We start from the raw sequence: 12,473 nt of genomic DNA on the forward strand, positions 1-12,473 counted from the left end.
CTTGTGGTACAATGTCAGAGAGATCCATACACTTACACACAAGTTATTGTCTGGAAGTTACAAAAATGCTTATTTTTGGCCCCTTTTTGGCCCCTAATTCCTTAACTGTTGGTACCATAACCCCCAAAATCAATCCCAACCTTCCTTTCGTGGTATTGAACCTTATGGTAAAATTTCATGGAGATCCATTCACTTAAACTAAAGTTAGAGTGCGAAAACCAATGTGTCTTCGGACGACGACGACAACGAAGACGACGACGACGCCAACGTCATACCAATATACGACCAAAAAATTTTCAATTTTTGCGGTCGTATAAAAATGGATGAATTGTTTGATGTGTATGTGTACAGTACTAGGTAGTATATAGGGTAATTGAAGTACTCCCATTGATTGTAAATTGTTAAGTTGAATATCATTTTTACTAGACAGTAAAGAAGTGGATGAGAATGTATACTACTTTCTAACATGGGATATAAATACTATTCATAAATATAATACTGATTTCAAATCAATAGAAGAATTGAAGATATTACCTCTCATTTACAATGTATTATTTCTGTTATTACATTTCATCTTAACAGTTTGTAAATAATTTAAAGTTATAAATAATCTTTTGAATGAACATAATTTTTAGCATTAGAATTTTAAAATAGCCAAAAATAAAGTGAGTTACTCTTTATTTATTTATTGTGAAAACATTTCTTGCTGTTAAAATACTCATCATACCTTTGGGTGAAATGACAAAACCTTTTCAACAGTACCCAGACTGTGACTGTCAATAGAAGTCACTTAATGGTCCAAATTAATTGTGGCTGGTGTATAAAACTCATTGAATCAACTACTAAACTAGAAGAAAACCAGCTGTCAAAAATGTAAGTTTTATTGTTGTAAAAGAGTAGGAAGACTCATTAAAGCAGACAGGATATGATGGTTTGCTTGGACAACTTGCTTCACACAGAATAATAAACAGCTGCGCCATGAGCGCATGATACGCCCGTCGTCTTGTGTGTGAATTTTTATGCAATAAGCATAAATAGTTTCTGACATACAGCGTGACATGCGAAAACCCCCTTTTTTTTTTAACAAAAACTCAATATCTCTAAAATATAATTTTGAATCAAAACCAAAAAGTATACAGATCTTTAGATTAATATAACTTAGAAGTGTGTAAAATTTTAAGCAATAATCATAAATTGTTTTTGAGATACGGCGTGACATCTGAAAACCCCCCTTTTAAAAAAAAAAAAAATCAATATCTCAAAAATAAAATTTTGAATCAAAACCAAAAAGTATACAGATCTTTAGATTAACATAACTAAGAAGTGTGTAAATTTTAAGCAATATTCATAAATCGTTTTTGAGATACGGCGCGACATGTGAAAAACCCCTCCCCCTTTTTTTACAAAATACTCAATAACTCAAAAATAAAATTTTGAATCATCACCAAAAAGTATACAGATCTTAAGGTTAATATAACTAAGAAGTGTGTAAAGTTTTAAGCAATAATCATAAAATGTTTTTGAGATACGGCGCGACATGTGAAAAACCCCTCCCCCTTTTTTAACAAAATACTCAATATCTCTAAAATAAAATTTTGAATCATCACCAAAAAGTATACAGATCTTAAGATTAATATAACTAAGAAGTGTGTAAAGTTTTAAGCAATAATCATAAATTGTTTTTGAGATACGGCGCGACATGTGAAAAAAAACACACACCTGTTTTAGTTACTAAGTCCCGTAACTCAAAAAGTTTTAATCTAATTTTCACCAAAAAGTATACAGATCGTTTGACCATCATAAGAAACAACTATGTTAAGTTTCATGAAATTTGGATAAGTCATTCTCAAGTTACGGTGCGACATGTTTACGCCAGACAGACAGACGGACGGACAGAAAGACAGATGGACGCCGGACATTTGTATAACATAATATGTCCCGTCAAAAATTTTCTGGGCGTATAAAAATATGCATAATTGTCAATTATTATTCTTTAATGGACCATTTTTATTAAGTTCGTTGATGCTATGAATCTATACCCGAATCTAGTGTGATTTCGATAATTTGAAAAAAGGGCCCACCTTTTAAATCATATCAAAATGACAGAAATTACGGAAAAAAATTCTGGATCCTTGTATAGGACCACACTCTGAAATTATAGGACCGAGGGTCTGTGGTGCTTTAAGGTCCTGGGGAGAACACAGGATTTAAGATCATGGGGAGAACACTGGGTATGTTTTTTGAAGACTTGCCTATCGCTACATGGAAATCTGGTAGATTCATTCATTGTTGAATGAATAATACTTACTTTAGGTAAATTGTGCATAGACTTTCCTATAACCACTTGAAAATGTGGTGGATTTATAGCTGACTGATATATACAAAATGTGTCTTCTTTATCTAAATCTGAAAGATATAATATACATATAAATAAACTTTTTTTCAGCTTTATTTTATATCAGAGTTTACAGCATATTGAAGCAAGCAGAGTTCAAAGTATATGAAAGCAGGAAGAAAGTGTCTGACAGATCTGAAAAGTGCTCATACATGTATGCTACAATTAACCACTGTTTTAAAGCTGCTGATCAAATATGAAGTCATTCTGTTCTGCAATTCTTTAGAAGAGAGTGGCTAAAATATTTGCTGGACCATTGGACAGACAATGTGATAGCAATGTAGCCCCATTCCTATGGGAATGAAAGGCACTTTTTTAAGGCACCAACCACCCATAAAATAATATTTTTCATTTTACTTAAAATTCTTTTTAAATTCCAAGGAAATGCAACCACCCATACTTATTTAATTTGAGGGCTTCCAATCCCCCACCTGTTAAATTTTGGAACAGCCAAATTTTTTTCCATTAAAATCCGCCTAAATAGTGATTATTGCAGAAACTGTTGTTGCAAAAATGAGATAAAATAAATGTTTTCACTTTTTTTTAACAGAATTTGATACCATAGCCTTCTTACTTGGTTTATCAGGAGTTTTAATAAAATACTGTGAAGTAAATGTCTTTCCATCTGGATATTTTGGTTGAGCTGGTAATCTAGTATCAAAATAGGTACACAACATATGCATCACAAGCTAAAACAAATGACAAAAAGACAATTTATTAAGACAAAAAGACAATTTATTAAATATATTTGTAATATTTTAGATTTATAAAATTAAATATTATTTAACAACTAAAATTGTGGAAAGAGAACAACAGTTCACAAAATTTTGAAATACAACTTTCATATTTAGTTACCTTCTTAAACCTGTTAAACAATTTTTAAACATAGTGAAAGATAAATAAATAATAAACAGTCCGCCTGAAGTTCTATAAATGTTTTAACTAAAAACCACCTGAATTTCTATAGCTTTTCTTTTATATTGATATCTAACTTTTTTTTTTTATCTTTCACTATGTTAACTATGGTGATGCTCATTGTTTTATCTTTCACTATGTTAACTATGCTGATGCTCATTGTGATCATAAAAGTTGTAACTATACTAACTACAACGTTCCACTGAAGAAGACCGTGCATTTTCAATTTTAATTTCCAATATTTATTTGCATACATTTATTCATAAATCATATGAAATTTTTTGTCTTTGAAAAGCAAGAATGTCACAATTAAAAAAAAAAAAAAAACTACAAACTACAGAGAAAACCAAAAGCCCTATAAATTGCTTAAATTTATTGCACTCTTTAAAAAATCTGAGCGTCGTAATGAAATACTGAAATGATGACTTGATGATGCAATTCTTCTGACATTGCTAACTTGCAAATTTACAAGCCTAAATCTTGTTTTAAATCTAATGTACATCAATGTTTGTCAGGTCCAGGAATTTTTCTCCCAACAAGTAAGTGCATTTTGTTTACTTAGTTTAAAATGACCATACCTGAAGGATGAAGGGAATCATCAATGAGCATCATATAACATACATATGATTTTGCATGTGATCCCTTAAAAAATATTACAAATGAAATCAAGAGAGTTAGTTTCCTTTGACTTACACTAGCATCATTAGGGAGATGTTCTCCCCAAGTTTTCCCATAATGTCCTCCATTATTCCACACAAAGTCACTCATACAACCATCTCTCCCTAAATCTGTAATATATAACATATTAGATTAGTCAATACAACTGATGCAAGCCACCCTTTTTTATTAAACAGAAGATAACCATTTAGACTGTGGACCAGAATGTAGTAAGACTATACTTCAAGTTTCTTATTTCTGTCTTTCTTCAACTAATGACTTTCATTGCCCCTCGGTATTGTCTCCCCTTTTTTCATAGTAACAATAAAACTATATAGAAGATTTAATTATCATATGTATCAGAATTTATTTTAGTCAAAAAAGGCATTTTTTGCTGTATATTTATCTAATTTAAAAAAATTTCATCAGTGATTTGTTTATAAAAATTGGCACTAGTAATCTTCATACATAATAAAGCCAAATATCATTTTTAAAAATAGGGGCCTGTGAACTCGTTTTCAAGATAAATCAGTCTGAATGATAATAAAATGCTTCGCTGGGGCGCAGCTTGATACGACCGCAGAGGTCGAACCCTGAACAGTTGGGGCAAGTATGGACACAACATTCAAGCTTGATACAGCTCTGAATTTGGATTGTTATTAAATATTTGACACAGCATAGGTTTCTGACACAGAAAGAATGTGGTCTAAGAACTTGAATTTTTTTAATTTACCTATTATGGTCCAATGTCCAAAATCAAAATACATGGTTAGATTCAGCATATCAAAGAACCCCATATATTCAATTTTTGTTAAAATCAAACAAAGTTTAATTTTGGACCCCAACTTGGACAAACTTGAAAACTGGGCCAATAATCAAAAATCCAAACACATGTTTAGATTCAGCATATCAAAGAACCCCAAGAATTCAATTTTGCTAAAATCAAACTAAGTTTAATTTTGGACCCTTTGGACCTTAATGTACACCAATTTAAAAAACGGGACTTCAAATTAAAAATCTAAATACACGGTTAGATTTGGAATATCAAAGAACCCCAATAATTCAATTTTTGATGAAATCAAACAAAGTTTAATTTTGGACCCTTTTGACCTCAATATGAACCAATTTGATAGCAGGGCCCACAAATAAAAAATCTAAATTCATGGTTAGATTCAGCATATCAAAGAACCCCATATATTCAATTTTTGTTGAAATCAAACAAAGTTTAATTTTGGACCCCAATTTGGACCAACTTGAAAACTGGGCCAAAAATCAAAAATCTAAATACATGTTTAGATTCAGCATATCAAAGAACCTCATATATTCAATTTTTGTTAAAATCAAAAAAAGTTTAATTTTGGACCCCTACTTGGACCAACTTGAAAACTGGGTCCATAATCAAAAATCTAAACACATGTTTAGATTCAGCATATCAAAGAACCCCAAGAATTCAATTTTTGTTAAAATCAAACTAAGTTTAATTTTGGACCCTTTGGACCTCAATGAAGACCAATTTAAAAAACGGGACCCAAATTAAAAATCTAAAAACACGGTTAGATTTGGCATATCAAAGAACCCCAATAATTCAATTTTTGATGAAATCAAACAAAGTTTAATTTTGGACCCTTTTGACCTCAATATGAACCAATTTGATAGCGGGGCCCACAAATAAAAAATCTAAATACATGGTTAGATTCAGCATATCAAAGAACCTCATATATTCAATTTTTGTTGAAATCAAACAAAGTTTAATTTTGGACCCCAATTTGGACCAACTTGAAAACTGGGCCCATAATTAAAAATCTAAATACATGTTTAGATTCAGCATATCAAAGAACCCCATATATTCAATTTTTGTTGAAATCAAACAAAGTTTAAATACTGGACCCTATCTTGGACCAACTTGAAAACTGGGCCCATAATCAAAAATCTAAACACATGTTTAGATTCAGCATATCAAAGAACCCCAAGAATTCAATTTTTGTTAAAATCAAACTAAGTTTAATTTTGGACCCTTTGGACCTTAATGTACACCAATTTAAAAAACAGGACCCAAAATTAAAAATCTAAATACACGGTTAGATTTGGAATATCAAAGAACCCCAATAATTCAATTTTAGATGAAATCAAACAAAGTTTAATTTTGGACCCTTTTGACCTCAATATGAACCAATTTGAAAACTGGGCCCATAATTAAAAATCTAAATACATGTTTAGATTCAGCATATCAAAGAACCCCATATATTCAATTTTTGTTGAAATCAAACAAAGTTTAAATACTGGACCCTATCTTGGACCAACTTGAAAACTGGGCCCATAATCAAAAATCTAAACACATGTTTAGATTCAGCATATCAAAGAACCCCAAGAATTCAATTTTTGTTAAAATCAAACTAAGTTTAATTTTGGACCCTTTGGACCTTAATGTACACCAATTTAAAAAACAGGACCCAAAATTAAAAATCTAAATACACGGTTAGATTTGGAATATCAAAGAACCCCAATAATTCAATTTTAGATGAAATCAAACAAAGTTTAATTTTGGACCCTTTTGACCTCAATATGAACCAATTTGATAACGGGGTCCACAAATAAAAAATCTAAATACATGGTTAGATTCAGCATATCAAAGAACCCCATATATTCAATTTTTGTTGAAATCAAACAAAAGTTTAATTTTGGACCCCAATTTGGACCAACTTGAAAACTGGGCCAAAAATCATAAATCTAAATACATGTTTAGATTCAGCATATCAAAGAACCTCATATATTCAATTTTTGCTAAAATCAAACAAAGTTTAATTTTGGACCCTTTGGACCTTAATGTAGACCAATTTGAAAACTGGACCCAAAATTAAAAATCTAAATACACTGTTAGATTCGGCATAACAAATAAATAAATGTGATCAAAGATTTTACAAATCTAATGCGCCATACTGTGCAATTAAAGACTACTTCTTGAAATTTTTCAATATTTGAAATTTGAAAAAAAAATAATATTTGAAGAATAATTCTTTTTAATTTCTGAAATCTGAAATAAGAAAAAAATTGACCCCCCACAATTTCTTTTTATCCCCCCCCCTTTTTTCCCCCAAAAAATTCTTTCCCTCAAGATATGGTCATAATCTCAATTCAAATTTCCAATGGAGTTGGCAACCATAATTACCCATTAAAATTTACCATAGTGCTAACTTAATCTATTTTATAATAGAATTAAAAATATATTGTCAAATCTTTCATATGGATTTTTTTGTAAAAAAAAAAGATGCAACATTTGCAGATATTTTTACTGGTCTTCCTTTATAAATATGCATTTCTTTAAACATAATTTAAAAGCAGTGTAAGGGAAGTAACCAAAACGTTGTATTTGGATTACCTCCCTTACACTGTTTTAAATTATCTTTATTGTTCATTAACCATTACTTTATACATAATTTAAAAGCAGTGTAAGGGAGATAATTTGAATGATGTATTTGATTTATCTCCCTTACACTGCTTTAAATTATGTTTTGTACTAAAGTATTTGTCCATTAACCAGGACAACCTTGTTTTTCCCCCTTTTTTGCCCCTAATTCCTAAACGGTTTGAGCCATAACCCCCCAAAGCAAATCCTAACCATCCCTTTGTGGTATGGAAACTTGTAGCATAATTTCAGAGAGATCCATACACCGTTCCACAGTTATTGTCTGGAAACTAGAAAATGCTTATTTTTGGCCCCTTATTCCTTAACTGTTGGTACCATAACCCCCAAAATCAATCCCCACCTTCCTTTTGTGGTATTTAACCTTATGGTCAAATTTCAAAAAGATCCATTCACTTAAACTAAAGTAAGAGTGCGAAAACCAATGTGTCTTCGGACGACGACGACGACGACGCCAACGTCATACCAATATACGACCACAAATTTTTTTTGCGGTCCTATAAAAATCAGTCGAAAGATGCATCTTTTCCGATTTATATCATAGTTTGACATCGCGAAAAATAACATTTTACGTTAGCGACATCATTACCTCCCCTGTAACTGTATTGTATGCCTTTAATAATTCAATCAAACTGTCTTAGTAAACAAGTAAGGCTAATCAATAAAAGTGTTTTAGTTCAAAATTTTAATCGATTTTCAACAATGTACAATAATGTTGATGGTTTTAAATTTACATTCCATTGTAAATACTCCATAATATACCCTGAATATAGATGTGGCAACAAACCAGGAGAAATTTTGAGAATACAGCATTACCCTACCTAGTCCTGGGTCATACCCTGAATAAGCTTTTTAGATAAATACAACTTACCTTTGATTCTTTTGACAAGGTATTCTTGATTAGAAGAGAAATCTAAGTATGTTACAACAGTATTCAGTGATGGTACCAGTGATCCTTTGGTGAAGGCTAAATGTTTTAGGGTTGAGACACTCACCTCTGAAAACAGCATTTTCAATATTAAGGGATAAAACATCAATTCCAATTTTAGGCGATAAAATATCACTTCAATTTTAAGTGATTAAACATCATTTTCGATAAATTTCTATCAGCTAAAAATATTTAAAACGTTACTGTTTTAACAATTCAAAAATTTATAAAACAATTTCAATGAAAATAGTTGATTTTGTAACAGATCTCAGAAACTGAAAATTAAAGATGTTATTAAGACAAGTGTCATCATAAGAACATCAAACAGATGGTTAAAATATTGGAGGCTGTAAAGAATATTTGGATAGAGCTTTATCCTAATTACTGAAAGTCAACTTATTTTCGCAGATACTTTATTTTGTGTTAGCCCTTTCTAGCTGATTTCATGGTAATTTATATTTTCGGGATTACTAGTTTTTGTTGGTGTATTTATATCTATATGACAAGAGTAGCAAACTTTTTCTGTATAAAAAATAATAGAATATGGTTGTTACATTAAAATTGCCAGAGAACAAAGACTGTGCAAAACCTGCTAGGTAAACCAGTATATTAGACAAAATCTATTCAATGATATACAATTAGATGATGAACATTTCATCCATTTCCCTAATGAACAAAAATTATTTTATATTAAACCCAGTTTCCTGGCATGTTAGATATGTTAGAATTATTGGCTTCTTTTATAAAAGGTCATTATAACTGAGGGCAGAGGTCTCATTGTAACATGGCTATTGAATATTGTGTTCTATCACTAATGCTTTTTGTATTCTGTTTTGTTTTTATTTTGTTGTTTAAATTTGCATTGCCACAAACATGTAGAAATGTTTAATGGCAATAAAATTGATTTGATTTGATTTATAAAAGGGATGTCCCAGGTTTCACATTTTCGCAACAATTTATATTCACATTATTTTTGTACTCACTGAAATTAGCTGGTTTACAGTACTCATAATCTCTTGATGTATTTTAAAAGCACATATATTATAGTAAGTAGTGAAATAACATTGGTATAGCTTTCGTTATCACATTAACATATAAAAATTGAAGAACTGCAGGAAAAATACTGTGATTAACAAAAATGCCAATGATTATTGACACCTTGACTGAGACTAATAGAGTTATCTCCCATGTTAAATATCTGAAATTGTTAGATACCAGTATGTGTATTGTTTACCTCCTATTTCAGTTTCTTCTGACCCTATTCTTCTTAATGTAGCATTAATTTGGTCTATTTCTTTTGCAACTCTTGATACAACTGACAAACATATCCACTGTACAAATATACAAAACATTGTAAAAGATTTTTATTGCATTATTTCTTTACCTTTTTTCAAGGCAGATAAAATAACTTTCCATGAAGACAAACATAAATATACTATTTAACATTTAGTAGTTTTTATGGAATATATCTTATTAAATGAATCCCCTGAAATTGACAGCAAGCTAACTTTTGTGGACAGAGATGCAATTTCTCAGGAAAACTAAGAAAATATCAACATCTGGTGCAGCAAATACCAGAAAACCCATGGTACCATTGATAGAATTCATAAATCTGGTTTATCAGTGCTGGACCGCAGAGACTCATACCCTAACATTACTGTTGACTATTGTGCCACACATCCCAAAAATTTCTTTTTGATGTCTGAATACAAAACAAAAATAAAAATCACTACTGAACAAATGATTCTATTTTTCATAAAAATTGGTCAACCTATCAATATTAAAATGTATTATCTTCAAGACTTGACTGTATATGGCCTGGAAAATTTAGTTAAAACTGCTATTTACTAACCTTTCTTACTCTCTCTGTCCATAAATATAATTCATCTTCTGTTACACGTCTCTTACCCCAGATCTAAAAAGATAGGATAAATATGGTTGCTTATAAAATCAGATATAAATGATTACAAGACCATTTTAGATTTTTTTTTTTTTTTTTAACCAACTCATCTAACATGAGGGTACCCAAATTCCACCCATTTTGACAGTTTTTTCACCTAAGTTTATTTATGATCCAGACAAAAGTTTCCAATCTGTCTTTATTTTGTAGATGTATCCTTATTTACTACATATTTCCACCAATCTAATTTTGAAAACATATTGAATCATAGAAAAATAGCTTTGAACTGACCTCCAAACTACCCATATTGCTGTAATGAGGAGTACCAAAATTGAATCTGTTAAAATTGATCAACTGATGTTTTTTTTTATTTTTCCAAATATTTAGATAATTTGATAATAGTCCATGCTTACTGTTTATTTTTTAAGAAATGGATGCCAGGAACATATCTTAATTGCTAATTTTTTAAAGTTGGCTTTTTGTGGATGTCGAATGGCTACGCTTCCGTAGATTTTACATTTTCCAGTGAATACTTCATTTTTTGCTACAACTGTGAACTTTTTGTGTATATTCAAATATGTTTAGCTATGTGGAAAGACATGCATATTGTCAAATCATAAAAATACAAATTATTTTGTCTCTACGAACACTTGTAAGATTTCCGCTGCTATTTTTGCAATTTGGGTACTGTGACTTCAATTTCAATGTCCAAGTTTCCCCAACAATTCAAAGGCAAACAAATTGGCATACAATAACAAGTGTGTCTAGGAAACATTTTTGAAAATTCTACATATATATACATTTGCTTGAAAAACAAGTTGTAGTGTGAGCTACTGCTCACTTATATATACTCCTGCACTTGCTTTTAGAGAAAGAAAATACATAAATCAAATAATGTGGAAACAGACAACAGAAAGTAGATTAGCAAACTGTTTATAATATACAACTTGGTAGAGTAAGGGCCCTATTTGGCTCCCAATATTAAGTCTTATTTCAAGATGAAAAGTGTTTCAAGTAGATGCAGGTCTGTCATACTTTTTTTTTGTAAATTGTTTTGTTTTAAAATAGGCCGTTAGTTTTATCTATTGAATTGTTTCACATTTTTCATGTCATAGCCTTTTATAGTCGACTATACGGTATGGATTTTGCTCATTGTTAAAGGCCGTACAGTTACCTATAATTGCTTACATCCACTTCATTTGAACTTTGGTGGATAGTTGTCTCATTGGCAATCATACCACATCTTCTTATTTTTATAAACATACATGAAATGGAACAATTTTTGTGATTTAATTTTTTTTATATGATATTAGTTTTTTATATTCTCAGCTGATTATTGCATCTTCCAATAGAAGATCTGAGTTTAAACCATAGTTTGATGTTTTGAAAATGAAACACTTTAGGAGGCACACCACTAATTCTTGGCCCCATAGCTTTATATGTTAAATTCTTCAATTTCAAGCATTCATAGCTCTTTTGTTTTAAGTTCAAATAAAGTGACAGCAAGTTCATGTCAAAGCACTGCCATAGCTTCTTTTGTGCTGAAAAAAAATCAACATGTCTTTACTTTAATTCATTTAAGAGTGTACTGGTTCCCAGAACTTAGGAAGTACGAAAGCTTCAGGCCTGAGAAACATTCAAAATGTACCCTCCTTTTTAAATTTCATGCAATTTTTTATTATTCAAAATGTGTTCTTTAATGATCACCAATCATTCAATTTTCATTTGATACCAAACTCAAAAAAATATTCTACATATTTTGAAAGTTATACCCATGTGTAGGAACTATTTCGTTTAGAATATGTACTTTTTTCTGGAATGTTCATTCTGACCGGGCCCAAATTAGTGGTGTTACAAATTTATATTATATAATAAGCTAATACTAATGTATGCAGTTGATTTCTTATATGATACATGAGGGTGGTTAAATAATTAATGTATATAATAGAAAAACAAAGGATATGGGGTATCCATTCATAAAGCAAAATCAGTATATGCACCGCAAAAAAACACACAATAAACTGTTGACACAGAGATATGTAATTTTTATTGTATAATGCAAATATTGAATTGAAATATTTAAACATGTAAACTGTGTAAAACATTAAGAGTAAAAAAAAAAACCATGATTTATGGTGCAGGACCAAATGACTCAATGGAAATGAGAAATACCAATGCTTATAAAACTTATACCAAATACCAAGTACTTAGCATAAGTGGTTCCCTTTACAATTACCTAAACACAAACTTTAATTTG

General features: G+C 30.5%; 1 protein-coding gene across 4 annotated transcripts in view; it reads right to left on the reverse strand.

Moving 5' to 3' along the window:
- Positions 1-12,473, reverse strand: part of LOC127701077 (transmembrane protein 209-like) — a 33,943-nt gene that overhangs the window by 4,631 nt on the left and 16,839 nt on the right. For all 4 annotated transcript variants that reach the window (XM_052204980.1, XM_052204913.1, XM_052205094.1 and 1 more), the window contains exons 9-14: positions 10,169-10,231; positions 9,551-9,647; positions 8,260-8,385; positions 4,004-4,098; positions 2,970-3,084; positions 2,309-2,406 (exon numbers count right to left, since the gene is read on the reverse strand). In XM_052204980.1, the coding sequence (XP_052060940.1) occupies positions 2,309-2,406; positions 2,970-3,084; positions 4,004-4,098; positions 8,260-8,385; positions 9,551-9,647; positions 10,169-10,231 (594 nt within the window). The remainder of the gene's footprint in view (positions 1-2,308; positions 2,407-2,969; positions 3,085-4,003; positions 4,099-8,259; positions 8,386-9,550; positions 9,648-10,168; positions 10,232-12,473) is intronic.

The sequence above is a fragment of the Mytilus californianus genome, unplaced genomic scaffold (assembly GCF_021869535.1).
Source record: "Mytilus californianus isolate M0D057914Y unplaced genomic scaffold, xbMytCali1.0.p SCAF_1, whole genome shotgun sequence".
Lineage (NCBI taxonomy): Eukaryota > Metazoa > Mollusca > Bivalvia > Mytilida > Mytilidae > Mytilus > Mytilus californianus.